The sequence below is a fragment of the Sturnus vulgaris genome, chromosome 1 (assembly GCF_052056855.1).
Source record: "Sturnus vulgaris isolate bStuVul1 chromosome 1, bStuVul1.hap1, whole genome shotgun sequence".
Lineage (NCBI taxonomy): Eukaryota > Metazoa > Chordata > Aves > Passeriformes > Sturnidae > Sturnus > Sturnus vulgaris.
Window position 1 is genome coordinate 62,974,953 of NC_142243.1, and position 13,892 is coordinate 62,988,844.

At 38.5% G+C, this 13,892-nt stretch overlaps 1 protein-coding gene across 1 annotated transcript; it reads right to left on the minus strand.

Moving 5' to 3' along the window:
- Window positions 1–755: 755 nt before the first annotated feature.
- LRRC14B (leucine rich repeat containing 14B) lies at window positions 756–5,161 on the minus strand. The gene is made up of 2 exons (XM_014876940.2): window positions 4,185–5,161; window positions 756–2,680 (listed from the first exon to the last, which is right to left on the minus strand). Exons 1-2 carry the CDS (start codon window positions 5,087–5,089, stop codon window positions 2,035–2,037), a joined length of 1,551 nt encoding a protein of 516 aa, XP_014732426.2. The 5' UTR covers window positions 5,090–5,161; the 3' UTR covers window positions 756–2,034.
- Window positions 5,162–13,892: the final 8,731 nt, after the last annotated feature.

Consider the following 13,892-nt stretch of genomic DNA (forward strand, 5'->3'; position numbering starts at 1 on the left):
TTTACAGCTGCAGTACAGTGTCCTCTCCCAGCAAAAGTGCCACTACTCATCCCAAAGAGGTAGACATTTGCCATAGCAAAATTCAAGTAACTTACATCTGGCTAAGAAGTCATGGGCCAAGTCTGGGATTGAAAGAATGGCAAAGTCAGAGGGAAGAAAAGATAGAGTAGAAGCAAGGATAAAGGAGCATGTGGAATTCTGTCCAAATATAAGCAAGGTCATATGGAACCCAATTCTGTCATTTACTATTCACAACTCCTTAGCTTAGCAATTTAGATTACCTTTTATTTTTTAAGTGCTCTGTAAACATAAACAGGTCATGACCATTCACTTTCAATTTTAGCATCATATGTTTAATCAGTAAAACATGTTAGAATGTAAGCTGACATAAAAAAATTATTTAAATGCATTCTGTGGAACCTGTAAGCTCTGCTTAGTACTCGGTCCATTAATTTTTGTTCAATTTTGGATTTTTTTAAATAACTTAGGTTAAGAGTTGCTTACATATTCCTACTGTGGATAAACAGAAAGCTTGACAAATCAGCACTGCCTAAATGAAGGAAGTATTTTCCTCACCCTCAGATGATGAGGCCCAGTATTATTTCAAATAAACTGTCCTGGTTATTTTAATGATGATCCTCAATATTACAAAAACACCTTCAGCTCCTGCTACAAACATTGACTTTCAGTCCTGCTTTATCAAGTTTTCACAAACTGCTAAAGTATATTTAATGGCAGAATATTGTGCACTAACCTGGGCTTTTTCTTTTCTTTTTGTTGTTGTTGTTGGTTTTGGTTTGGTTTGTTTTTGTTTTTTTTTATTACCTAGAAGCTAATCAGTCTCTAGTTTTATAGGTGAGAGGCTGAGTAGCCCTTGTTTACCACTCAGGGCCCATTTATAGTACTCTGCCCACACATATGTCTTGTGGCCTTACTGTCCTGGCATCCAGTTGGCCCCTTTAACTGTGTCCCCATGCTGCGTGTGTGGAGCCTGGGGTCTCTCTAATACTTTCCTTGCACTAAAGCTTGACAAATAAATATGATTTTTCCTGATACCAGTTCCAAATCTGTAGAGAACACAGAGTCCCAATGGAAGGCTAACAGTGTTTTAAATATATGAACTTCTAGTTACTCAGCAACCAGCCTTGTCCCTTTTCCACATTTTTTAAATTGGCATTGGATAATTTTTTTTCAGCCTAGAAGCTGATTCCAAGGAGGGAGGATCTTGAGGCCCTGACCAGCTGACATGAGAGGCATGGCTGTGCAGCACTGTCCTGGTCTGCCTTTCTAAAATACACATTGCAAGAACATCAGCGGAGTCCCCACAGACTGCTTAATATTGCTGGGTAGGGGGATGAGATCCCCTGCTGTCAGCTAACCATTTAGTTTGCTGTCTTCTCAGTATGGAATTTTACTTCTCACCAAGGGCAATGTATAAGACAAATTCTGTTTATTGGGCTTGCCTCTGCAGAAGAAAGAGGCGCAGGGATATAGAGGCTATTACACATCTTGCATTATTGGGAATATACATATCCTCCATTACTGGGAATATACCATAAAACACAGATTGGTGAATTCAGGTCATGAGCAGGAAAAAAAAATCAGTTTAGGGAGCCACACATGAGGATATGTGCACAGTCTTTTGAACATCCAGCTGGACTTGGGAAAGGACTTCCCTGCTTTTTCTTCAGGGCTACCAGACCAGCTGACAAATCTAAGGGAACCTGTATAAGGAATCAGCCAAGCTTAAACACCTATTTGATTTACTGAGAAAAAGTGCATTTGTATAAAATAATGTGCTCTTAAGTGTCCTCTCCTCTTTTGTGATCAAGTAGTGCTTGTGTAAGGTGTATGCAATAGTCATAGCATAAGTTACAATACCTCAGGTAATTAGAGGCTATTCAAACAATAGTAAATTCAGCCAAAAAACTGAAGAAAATTCACAACTGATGATTGAAGGTGCAGGTCTACAAAAGACTAAATTAAGTTCTGATTTGGCAGATCATCTCATCACTACTTTACAATTTTACAACTTTAACTCGTTTTGTTAAATGAAGTAGTGAACTTCTCTAAAGTCTCCTTGAAGGACTTGATCAAATAAGCTCCCAGTTCATTGTTTGTCTCCTGAACAGCTGCATCATAACTCCCAAAGAGAGGCGTTGAAGCCTTCACATCCTCTCTATTTGCTTGGAGTAAAATGAGGTTAAGCTCCTCTGCTACCCTTTCATATTTTTGGTGATCAAATCTGCAAAGACTGGCATCATCAATGGGATATGTGATGCCAATAGGGTAGCAATCCCTTGGAACTGGGAACTCCACATTTTTCAGCATTGGCAGCTCACAGAAAAAAGTGAAAAGGTGTTTAAGTGCTTGGGATGACAGTGGGTTTCCAATAAACTTAAACTCCTGTAGTTTCTGACAAGGACTTAAACCTAAAATCAACATGTTGACATGAGTGTCCTGGATATTACAGTCCTCCAGGGTAAGGCTCCTGAGCACTGAAGAGCAATGGCTGAGGAGCCTAAAGAATGTTGATGGGTAAAGCTCAGGTATATCGTGACCACTCAAGTCCAGGGCTTCCAAGTGATTGGCATGGAAGCTATTGGCTAAAAAGGCCATATCAGCATGGTTCAAGGAGCAGTTAGAAACATCCAGCATCTTCAGTGGAGTTTTTAGTGGGCTGCAGAATTAAAGAGAAAAAAAATTTTTATGGTACAAAATGTTAAAAAGCTACATTTACAAAATTTCATGCATCTAGCCACATTATGAATGCAGCCATCTACCACATCATTTTTTTAAACCTCTCTTGAAAACAGAAGCATGTGCCAACAATAGCAAGTATATCTTCCTCCTGAAATCAGTTCCATTAATTATCTCCTTCTTTACATGACTCCACTGTGCTATTTTAATGGGGATTAATTTATTAACATTCTATACATCTATTTTTTAAGCAATTATATGTTGTCAAATGCCTGTGACTTACTGAATTAACAGCAGATCACTACTACCATAAGAGCATTGGTAGCTGCTTCTTGTAGAAAGCTGCTATTATTCCAGAGATTTAGATCATTTTCATTAAGGAAGGATTAATTCCAATATGAAAGCAGATCAGTGTTCTGACAGGATATCTGCTTTTTTTCTAGCTGGTTTTCTTCTGCTACATTTTTAAATTCCCAAGAGGTTTACACATTGTAGTACTCTGGAGTTGCAAAGAGACCTCCTGATGAAGAAGGTTGGAAGAAGTGTAACTGAGATTATACTCAGATATTCATGTTAAATATAAATAGTTCTGACAAATGAAAATCAAGAGATCTCTTTCATCCTTACTACATCTTAGTGAGACTTCTGCCACAGGGCCCAGCTGGATCAAGCTTCGAAACTTGCAATTCATTTCAATTGCATCAACCAATATATGTAGTATGTTACTCACAAATTTTAAATAAAATTACTTCTTGCATGGGAAGAATTTTAGACCAAGGTGACTTGTCTGGATGAAACTTTTATCTGCCTTTTTTTCTTTTTTAAGATGCTCTGAAAAACTTACAATTAACTTATTTCCTGTTCCAATATGAATATTGCTCACTGGTAGTTTGCTAGCTTTTTGCAAATTGCCAATTTTCCATAGGAATTCATAATGAATATTCACATATCAGCTTAATTTGCAGCACAGAAAAACATCAGATCTCTCTTGCCTTGACATCAAGCGACACAACAAATAACTGAAATCAAAGTCTCAAATGAAAATCTACCCGCCTTAAAATACAGTATCTATGGAAAAGTATATTTACTGACTGTTCTTTAGAGGACAAAAATTCACTACATATTCTAAAAAATACTTGGAATACAATTTGGGACTTGCACCAAAGGCCAATGCAAGCTGATTAATACATAAGTTCAAATAAAAAAATGTCCGGTTATACTAGTCTCTTATGTAGTAGCTAAAAGTATATTCTCACCAGATGGACTCTGGAAGACTAATCAAAACTGTCAGTTTTTCAAAGTGTATTAGGTATACATGGGCTGCCAATTCTCCCCAACAAATAATCTTTCCCAGCTTCCTGCTGCCCCTTCCCACACACACCCCAAGATACACTCACTTCCCTTACTCTCAGAGAATCCCAGCTTGCTGGTGGCACAAAATGCTCTTTCTTACAGTTAGACTGAAAGCAGGATGACCACATTACCTGAGAAGTTTCTGTATTCTTCCAGTGAGTATAGAAAATGACATACTCAGCTCAGTGAGCTGCGTCATTTCACCCATCTTTTCTCCAACGTTAGCAAGCATCTGTTCATCTGTAGCTGTGAACCTCCTCACATTAAATGTTCGTGCTGGCAAGGTCAAGGACATCAATAGAGGGAAGTGGATACTGTTGAAGAGCATTTCCAAGTGTTCCATTTCCAAGTGAACATTATGAACAATTTCCAGTTTGCGCAACAAGGAGGGATCAGTGAGCTTTATGATATAGAAGAATTTCTGCAAGGTCAGGTTGTCAGATCTGAATGCCACACAGCAGATTTTCAGTGGACAACTGCATTTCTTCAACAGGGCCTGCACGACCAGCTCATAGTTCCTCTCTGTAACAAACAAGTCAATTAGCACATTGATACTGATTTCAAAGGTACCTGGATTGCACTGTGCTTGCTGCAGGTAAACCAGCAGTTCTGAACAAAGCTTAGAGAGCAGCTGTGTCCTGGCCCACCTGCCCATTGTCTTCTTGCACTTACAAAACTGAACTTCAACATCTTTTATACCCGTCAGGTCGACCACTTTCAACTTTTTCATGTAGGGAGAAGACTGATTCAGCACATAGTCTCTCAGCCCTGTCAAACAGCTTTCCAAGCACACTGAGCATGTTCTATGGCTCAGGTCTTCCTGGTAGTCCATAGTAGCTCCCAAAAGTTTTCCCATGTTAAAATCAAAAAGTGGCCAGTTCTCTACCAAGTCGTGAATCACTTCCCCTTGCTCCAGTAAATAGCTGGCTTTAAAAAGAAGCGGAAAAAGATCATGGGCAACGGCACCGAGATTCTTCCTGGCAAACTCTGCATTTGACACAAACGCTTCGGCGCTAATGAATCGGAGAGACTTCATTGTTGTCCTGGACTCCTTACTGTCATAGAGAGTGACTTCTATATTTAACTAGATCCTGGTTGCTTACAACCTACTATTTTTATCTGCAGCTGCTGTTTGCTGCTAGCGGAAGCCTGGGAAGCCAGAGTGAACAGTCACATGCTGCTTTCTATTTTAGAACTATACCGTCAGTCTGCAGTAATCATCTCTGAGATCTTTAGCCAGAGAGCTTTTAAGCCCTCATATTTATATCAAAGATATAAAATGTAAATACAGACTTCTACCCAGAAGGAACAGTAAGATCAGTGCAGCACACATACATGAGAATATTGCTGTATCTTTTTTATGCCATACAAAAAAGCGCTCAAAATTCCACTTAAGCATATAACATGATCTGTATTCCACTTTTTTCCATGAAAGATGCCATGCTAGGGATTCACATGCTGATTTCAATGGGGATCATTTCCCAGAGTTAGCACAGAGCTTCTCCTAAAAACTGCACCCATAAGGAAAGACCGAGGCAATGACTACAGTCATTGAACTACAACAATGTTCCTGCTTCTGGTAGGAGACTGAAGGTTGATTACAAGACAAGCTGAACAAAACAGAGCACTGTTAAAACTCTCTCATAACTTCCAAAGCAAGCATCTTATTGCTCTCACTTTGAGCAATAGAAAGCCTTTTCTTTCCTGTTATTTGAGAAATTATGGTTCCATTACGATACTGCATGGGAAAACATTCAAAATATATGTAGGCTAGGAGAAGAGCCTCTGTCACCCATCTATCACAAGAGCAGAGATGATGTTTCTTTCTTTCAGTCTGGTACTTCCAGAGGATTCAATGATGGACACCTCCCTTACCTCTCATGTGTTTGCTAGGCAGCCAGTGGGATGGAGACTTACTTTCAAGTTGTGCTTGCCAAATGTGCTTTAAATTACAGGGAAGGGACATCTTTATTAGATTGTGTCATTCTGAAGAAACTTTTTATTTTTTCAGACTTTTGGTTTGTATTGTTTTAATTTTGTCTTCAAATAGATGAGTGGTAAAAAACATGCAAGGTGAAATAGATAGAACTTGACAAGGTATTATGTATTTTCCTCTGTTTTTCAACTCCAGTTCATGAGTATTAGATGATGATGATGATGATGTCAGTATTACAGTATTTTGTGCAACTTTATAAATGCTGAAAATGGCCACAGATAACTGATCTATGTATAAAAAGAAAAATGTACAAATTGATTGAAACTTTTGTCAGTTTAGTTTTATTGCCTTTCAAAATGGAATAAGCTAGTCATTAAGTTTTTATCATTTACCTAGTACATCTAGGTCTCTTTATTTCCCAACCTAGTATACTTGGACCTCTTTATCTGCTTACCTGATATATTTGGACTTGTGGGCCAAAAGTTCCAAGATAAACTATTCTACTATTGTCCCAGATTTTTATTAGAACACAGCAATAGGAATGCTGCCTGGTTGTGTAGGGATGGGTCAGAAAGGCCAAGGCTTGGCTGGAGCTGAACTTGGCAAGTGAAAGAACAATAAGAAGAGGTTCTACAGGTATTTCAGTCAAAAATGAGAGGTCAAAGAAACTGTACTCCTCTGGTAAACAGAACTGGGAAACTGATAATAACAAACTAGGAGAAGGCTGAGGTCCAATTGCTTTGCCTCAGTCCGCACTGAAAAAATCTCTCTTCCCACACCTCTCAAGGCAGGAACTGGGGGAGCAAAGTCCCTCCCACTGTAAAAGAAGATTGGATTTGTGACTACCTAAGGAACCTGAATGTCCAGAAGTCCATGGAACCTGACAAGATGAATCCCAGAGTCCTAATGGAATTGGCTGATGCAGTTGCCAAGTCACTCTCCATGATACTTGAAAATTCATGCCAGTCAGATGAAGTCCCAGGTGACTGGCAAAGGGGAAACATTGTACTCATCTGTAAAAACTACTGGCCTGCCAGCTTCAACCTCTGTGCCTCGGAAGATCCTGGAACAGGTCCTTCTAGGAGCTCTGCTAAGGCATGGGGAGAACAGGGAGCTGATTTGGGACAACCAGCACAGCTTCACCAAGGGCAAGTCCTGCCTGACCAACTCAGTGGACTTCTATGATGGAGTGACTGCATCAGTGGAAAAGGGAAGGGCCGTAGCTGTTATTTGTCATTCTCTAAGGCCTTTGACATGGTCCCTGACAAAATCCTTCTTTTTAAATTGTAGAGAGATGGATTTGATGTGTGGACTGTTTGGTGGATAAGGAATTGGCTGGACAGCTGTATCCAGAAAGTATTGGTCAAGAGTGGAATGGAGATCAGTGAGAAATGGTGTTCTCAGGGTCCATATTGAGACAAGGACTGTCTCAATCAATGACATAGTGGCAACCAGTGCACCCTCAGCAAATTTGCAAATGACATCAAGCTGAGTGCTACATGGGCACTCATGACATGGGCAAGGGATGAAATGCCATCCAGCAGGGCCTGGAAAGCTGGAAGTGAGCTCATGGGAACCTTATGAGGTTTAACAAGACCAAATGTGAGGTGCTGCACCTGGGTTGGGGCAACTCCCTGTATCAACACAGGCATTAGAGGATTGAGAGCAGCCCTGAAGGGAAGAACTTGGAGTGCTGGTGGAGATGATCCAGCAAGGTGCACTCATAGCCCAAACAGCCAAGCATATCCCGAGTTCCATCAAAAGCAGCAAAGCCAGCAGTGCAAAGGAGAAGATTCTCTCCCTCTCCCCTGGCGAGGCCTGACCTGGAGTCTAGACTTTCAGTATATACCTGTCTAGGAGCCCTTACATCCTTATCCAGGCATTTCTTTATGAGAAACTATCCAGCTTCAGCAGTCTGTCTAACCTTGTGTTGTGATTTTAATCCAGATGGCAACTAATTCCAACGTGGCTGCTTGCTCTCTCCCCCCTTCTCAGGAGGCTGAGAAAGAGACTTGTAAAACCCATGGGCTGAGATACAAACAGTTTATTAATTGAAATAAAGTAAAAAGAAAAAAAAAAGAAGGAAAAACAACAGCAAATAAAAACCAAACTAAATCAAAAGATAAAACCAAAACCCCACCTCTATACAAGATCTGAACCACACTCACAGTTCCTAGCAATAGGACCATGCTGGTTTCAACATCCCAAGAGTCTTCAAATTTTTCAAAATTCCCAAATGCCACTGTAATTAGCCTAGAGAAGATGTGGGATAATATAGGTGTGATCGTTAATAGTTCCCACCAGATGGCTCCCGAGGTTCAGAGGTGATGCAGTGCCAAGCAGGTAGACTCAGGATTAGGCTCATGACCAGCGATTCAATCACCTCATAAGCCATGATACAAAGTACAACAAAATTATAACCTCAGCCTAGGCACTAAAGGTAATAAACACCACATCAGGGAATACATTCGCAATAAGCTATTACATAACACAATTCTGAGAACAAGGGCAATAGCCCTGAGAAGAAATAAGGCTTACCTATGCAAGTAAATTAGTAATATTGTTAATCTCTTTCTTGAGAGTGTTTATCGTGAAACTCATCACTCTGCTGCTTTCTACATAAAATTTCTGCTTTGCGAAGTGGTCATGAAAAATTTGAAAAGTCCATGGCATTTGTGGTCTTAGAATCTGATCTATGTAGATGAGATTTTATATAAGCTTCATCTACAAAGAGCTAAGGAAGTTATTTTATTATGGCAAGCATAGTTGCATAGAACAAGTAATGCTAATGATTGAAAAAAATCATAGATTTTACAGAGCATAACTTGAACATCGTAGCAATGAAGTAAAATAACAGTTTTCACTACAAAAAAAAATGCAATTAAACTTATTACAAAAAAAAAGAGCAGTTAAGTACTACACAGTCACTCATACAAATTGACTGGTTTTGTCAGCTCAGTCTTCATCCTCTTTCAGAATGATTATGTTACTTGGGTATTAATCAGGTATTTGTTAAAGATTTTATCTTTTTCTTCCATATTTAACAATAATCATCTGGCACCGGTTGCACTCCTTTCTTGTAATATTAGTGTTACGGGAAGAAGAGAAAAAAACCAAACCATATTTTTGTGCATCTAGTTTATTAAATAGTGCTTTGTTGTTCTGGGCTTTTTAGTTTGGATTCAGAGGTGTGTAGAAGGATAGAGAACATCACCTTTGCCTTGTCAAGCAAAACCTGGAAATCTTCTTGCCTCTTTCTCACTTCCTCCAATAAAAGTCCTCCCCAATCTAAGAGCCAAGATATTTCTCTTGCTCATTTACAAACTACAGTTTTATCTGCATAAAAATGCAAAAAAATTGTTTCTCCATTCAGCAAATCAAGCATACACTATTCGCAGATATAGTGCATAGAAATTAGATGGTTTGAAGTAAATTAATATACTTCATGTATTACCTCATATATGTGTCTCTTAAGAAATTCTACCTCCTTATATTACAACTGAATTGGGCCAGCTTGGCATATTGACCTGATGACTATCATTTGTTATACATGCTCATAAATTGCTCATATTAATATTAATAGCACTGCATACGTATTGTATCTGATCAGCACTAAACAATAAACGGCAATATATGTAATGTTAGCTAAATTCAGCTATTTAAACAAATAAAAATAAATTTAAAACTGTAGTTTGTTTAATACAATTCCTAAAAAGTAATGCTAACCTGGTCACAATCTTCCTCAGATTTTCATGCTTCTCCAAGATTCCCCAGCTGCCAAAGGCATTTTTTGGACAACAGCAACAGTTTAACAGTCTAATCTCATCTTCTTGATTATACAAGCTGATTATAAAATTCATGGTATCTCTTAGATGGGGAGGAAAGATCAACAGAAGTTATCTGATGTGGACTTTGTCAGGGAGTAAACTGCATCCTTCAGGAGGCATCAATCCCTATTTTTTTAGTGAATGTCACTGCAAACAAGTTAGTAACTACAAAATATATTACTTTATTCAACTTGTCAAATTAAAATGTACCTCCTCAGAATTAGAGTACATTCATTATTATGAATATCACACTCGCTTTCATTTGCGAAGATGCAAGAGAAGGAAGTTCCCCTGTCTAATTCTCACTTAGAATAAAACCAAGAAAGCAACTTTGTTCACCTGAAAAATCTTGGTCTGTTCAGTACAACACCTCGGCCCAGAAATTTCTAGTAAAGTCCATGATGCTAAAGTAATTCCTACTAAAATTAATGCCGATTTATGGAAGTAAATTTAAGTTTTAAATAAATTCACTCATTCTAAAACATAATTAATATTTATTATTTCAAAGTACCTTAGAATATCTCCTCTTACAAATTAAAAAAATACTTACAAACTCTCCATGCAGTTTTAGCTGAATTTAAATACTAGTTAACATCATGAAAAAATGCCATATTAAGAACTACTCTTAAGATCTTACTTATCACTATAAGCACTATTTTTAACGCTAGTTTTCTGTAAACACCACTGTTACTGATACCTTAGTAAGTACTTTACTTTTCTTGAAATAACAGATAATCATGAACAGATGTTCATCAACATGCAGCATTTCTTCTCTGGGTATATCATGTTTGGGTTTTTTCAATGTCATACACTCCCATACTGTGATATGAAAAGCCATACTGAATATTTGCAGTACCCAGTGTTCACAAGCCTCTTTAGAAAGCCACTCTTGGGTTTCAAAAACAAGTATTTGCAAAAATAAATGCAAAACTTAAAATAAAGATTGTAAACTAATAATTTAATTGATATCTCCAAGATCTTATTTATCTTTTCACCTACCAATTACATAACCATTTGGACACAGTCCTGAGTAATGTGCTCTAGGGGAACCTGCTTGAGCAGGGAGGTTGGACTAGGTGACTTCCAGAGTTCCCTTTCAGCCTTACCCAGTCAGCCATTCTGGGATTCTGTAATATAGTTACATATTCACCTATTCCTACTTGTTGCTTTAGAGCTAATTTATGCATTAGACTATGACCCATGCTTATGGAATGGCAAAAGAACAGATAGATTCCATTTCAGAGCAGGAGAGAATACTCTTTCTTCCTTAAAAAAGAAAAGGAAAAAAGGTGTAAATGCAGGAATTTTGCTTTGTATATTAACAATAAGACTACAATTAATTAATGGTATTCATGTCAACAATAATTACTAGTGTATTTCAAACATTTCTGATTCTGTAAGCATTCCAATCTTAAATAAGTCTCATCACATACTGGCTGTACAAATCAGTGAAGAGTCTCTGAAAGAGTCTGTTGCTCTGACATTGCTCCAGCTACACATTAACTAGCGGGAAGTCGGGGGCACCGAGTTTACTGCATAGGAGACTTAAACTGCTGACCTGAGGCTTTGCTTTTTTCTGTTTCCATGTTACTGCCTCTTCATTTGGCATGACCATCTACTGGGAATTTTACTGGATGTTTTCACAATGTCACTCATCACTGATGCAACAGCCTTACAGAAGAAACATGCCCTTTAAAATCTGTCCTTCTCAAAGTGCACCAGCATCCTCCTTTCTTACCAGGATAATTCAATAGTTTCTAGATCCTGTATCAATTTTGATGGCCCTGTTGCAATTCATACTAACACTAGAGGGTGACAGCTACATGTAGCATAATCGAAGATAGTGCTGGCCACTCCAAGTAGACTGTGATGACACAAAGGTGTTTGTAAATCAAAATAAGCTATTGAATAAGGATGAGAAGAATGTTCTGTAAAAACAGTTACATTCCATCATCAAAATAAGTCTGTTTTGATCTCTGAATGCAGGGAGACAAAGTTAACCCAGTTTTCACAGAGAAGGAAGAGACTGAAATCTGCCTGCAGCTTTGCAGTTCTAAAGTATCTCAGTATCTCAGAGAAAGGCAATAAATACTTCAGATTGCACTGACAACATACAACTCCCACCATAGCTGAGGAATCCTGCAATGTTTCTGCAGCCAAGAGACAGATTATCTAAAATGCATGATATAAGCAGCACCAGTAGAAAACCAGGCCAAAGAATGTCTGTATCCTTCAAGGAAATCTTGGGAAAGATAACAGTGTACAAGAAAAACACTTTCCCATTAAGCTGAAATACCAAAGAAGAAATAATGGCACTTCATGCTGTATCCATCCGTAGAAAGAAACCATGAAAACTGAATAGCTAGACAGAACTTTAACTCCTAATGAAACCTTGCTCCTGCTGTTTATGCAGCAGCTCTGAAAAACCTAGAAGCTGTGTAAAAATAAGATATCTAGTCAGGTCTCACAAAGATGTCACATTTCGGAGCATTTTCATTCCAACAATAGTCTCTTATGCATTATCTAGAACCAAAAACTAGATCTGCAGTACTTTACTTCATCTCTTTTTCTTTTTTCCAATAACCACTCATCCTTTAGTTACACCTCTGTATTAGTTAATTAATCTTTTTCTCTAACATTTATTTAAGTTTGTTGACTTGGCTTACCTGCACAACAGGATGTGGCTTCCTTCCAGTAAGAGAACTGAGAGAGAGTTGATGTACAGTGGTATATTTTAGCTGGCACAGGAATATTTGAGTGGGTGTGGTTTTCAAACTCAGGAAAAAAAGCTTTTCCATATTCAGTGGCCATAGTAACTTCTCCAAGAAGTGCACAGTACTTCATTTCCAAATTACTAGATGGTCTGGGGTGCTACTTCGGTCCCAGTCAGAAGAGCATCTATATTCACTAGTGCTACACAGTCTTATCCTCATATTCATAGTACATTACATTTCAGAGATCAGTCTTCTGCAACAAAGGGAAGCTGAGCACAGCAGTCTGTAACTGTGCAAAGAGTTCAGGGCAAGAGTCTTGATAATGTATTACTTTGACCACTATCTTCTCTCCTGCTTTGAGCTTACTTCCACATCCTGCTTCTTTTTGGATCATGAATGAATTAAATGCAAAAGAGCAACAGAGGACAGGTGAAGGACTAAAAGAGTTTTTCCTGAAAATGTTAATAGGGCAAAGCAAAAAACACAAAGAATCACAGCTCGTCCCTGACTGCAAAGGTTTGCTGTCTCTGGGTTTTTTTTGAGTACCTGTAGAATGAACTGTCTTCTCATCTAGGCAGTAGGACAGACATTGAATAATCTGATACACTGGCTGGTTACCTTGAATTAATTTGGCCAGAAAATCTTGTTCTATTTCATGTTCCAAGGATCAAAGAGAGAATGAACAGATGGGTTGTGCAGGCTCACAAGATTCCCAGGCTCAGAGCTGGTGGCAAGCCCAAAACAAATGCTGAAAACATTTTCAAGGGAAGAAACTCTAAAAGTTTTAAAGTAGTTCATCATCCATGTCTTCTATTTTGTCTGAAAGCATATGGTCTAGGCTCAGGCTGTTAATAAATGTTTATAGCCACTAAGTCTCACCACCAATTTACTAAAAAAGCTGTATTCCCACTTACACTGTCAGCAAAAGACATGTAATGACATGTCAAGTTTAAAAAGTTCTCTTCAGCCAGATTCTGCTTTTAAAGGTAACACCTGTATATGACTTTGTTCTGCATGACAAACAATACCCACTTTGTTACACACAACTTTCCTAATAATACTTTATCCAGAGAGTTTGAAGTTTGTCTGTGATGTTGCACATTTATGGCATCTCCTAATGCTCTTTGCATCCAAGTGAGAGCAATGAGAGAATCACAGAATCATTTAGAATGGAAAGGACTAAAGGACTAAGTGCCACGTCCAGCTGTTTCCTGAACACGTCCACGGATGGTGACTCCACCACCTCCCTGGGCAGTCCATTCCAATACTTAACAACTCTTTCAAGGAATAACTTCCTCCTGATGTTCAACCCAAACCTCCAATGGTGCAGCTTGAAGCTATGTCCTCTTCTCCTTTTGCTGG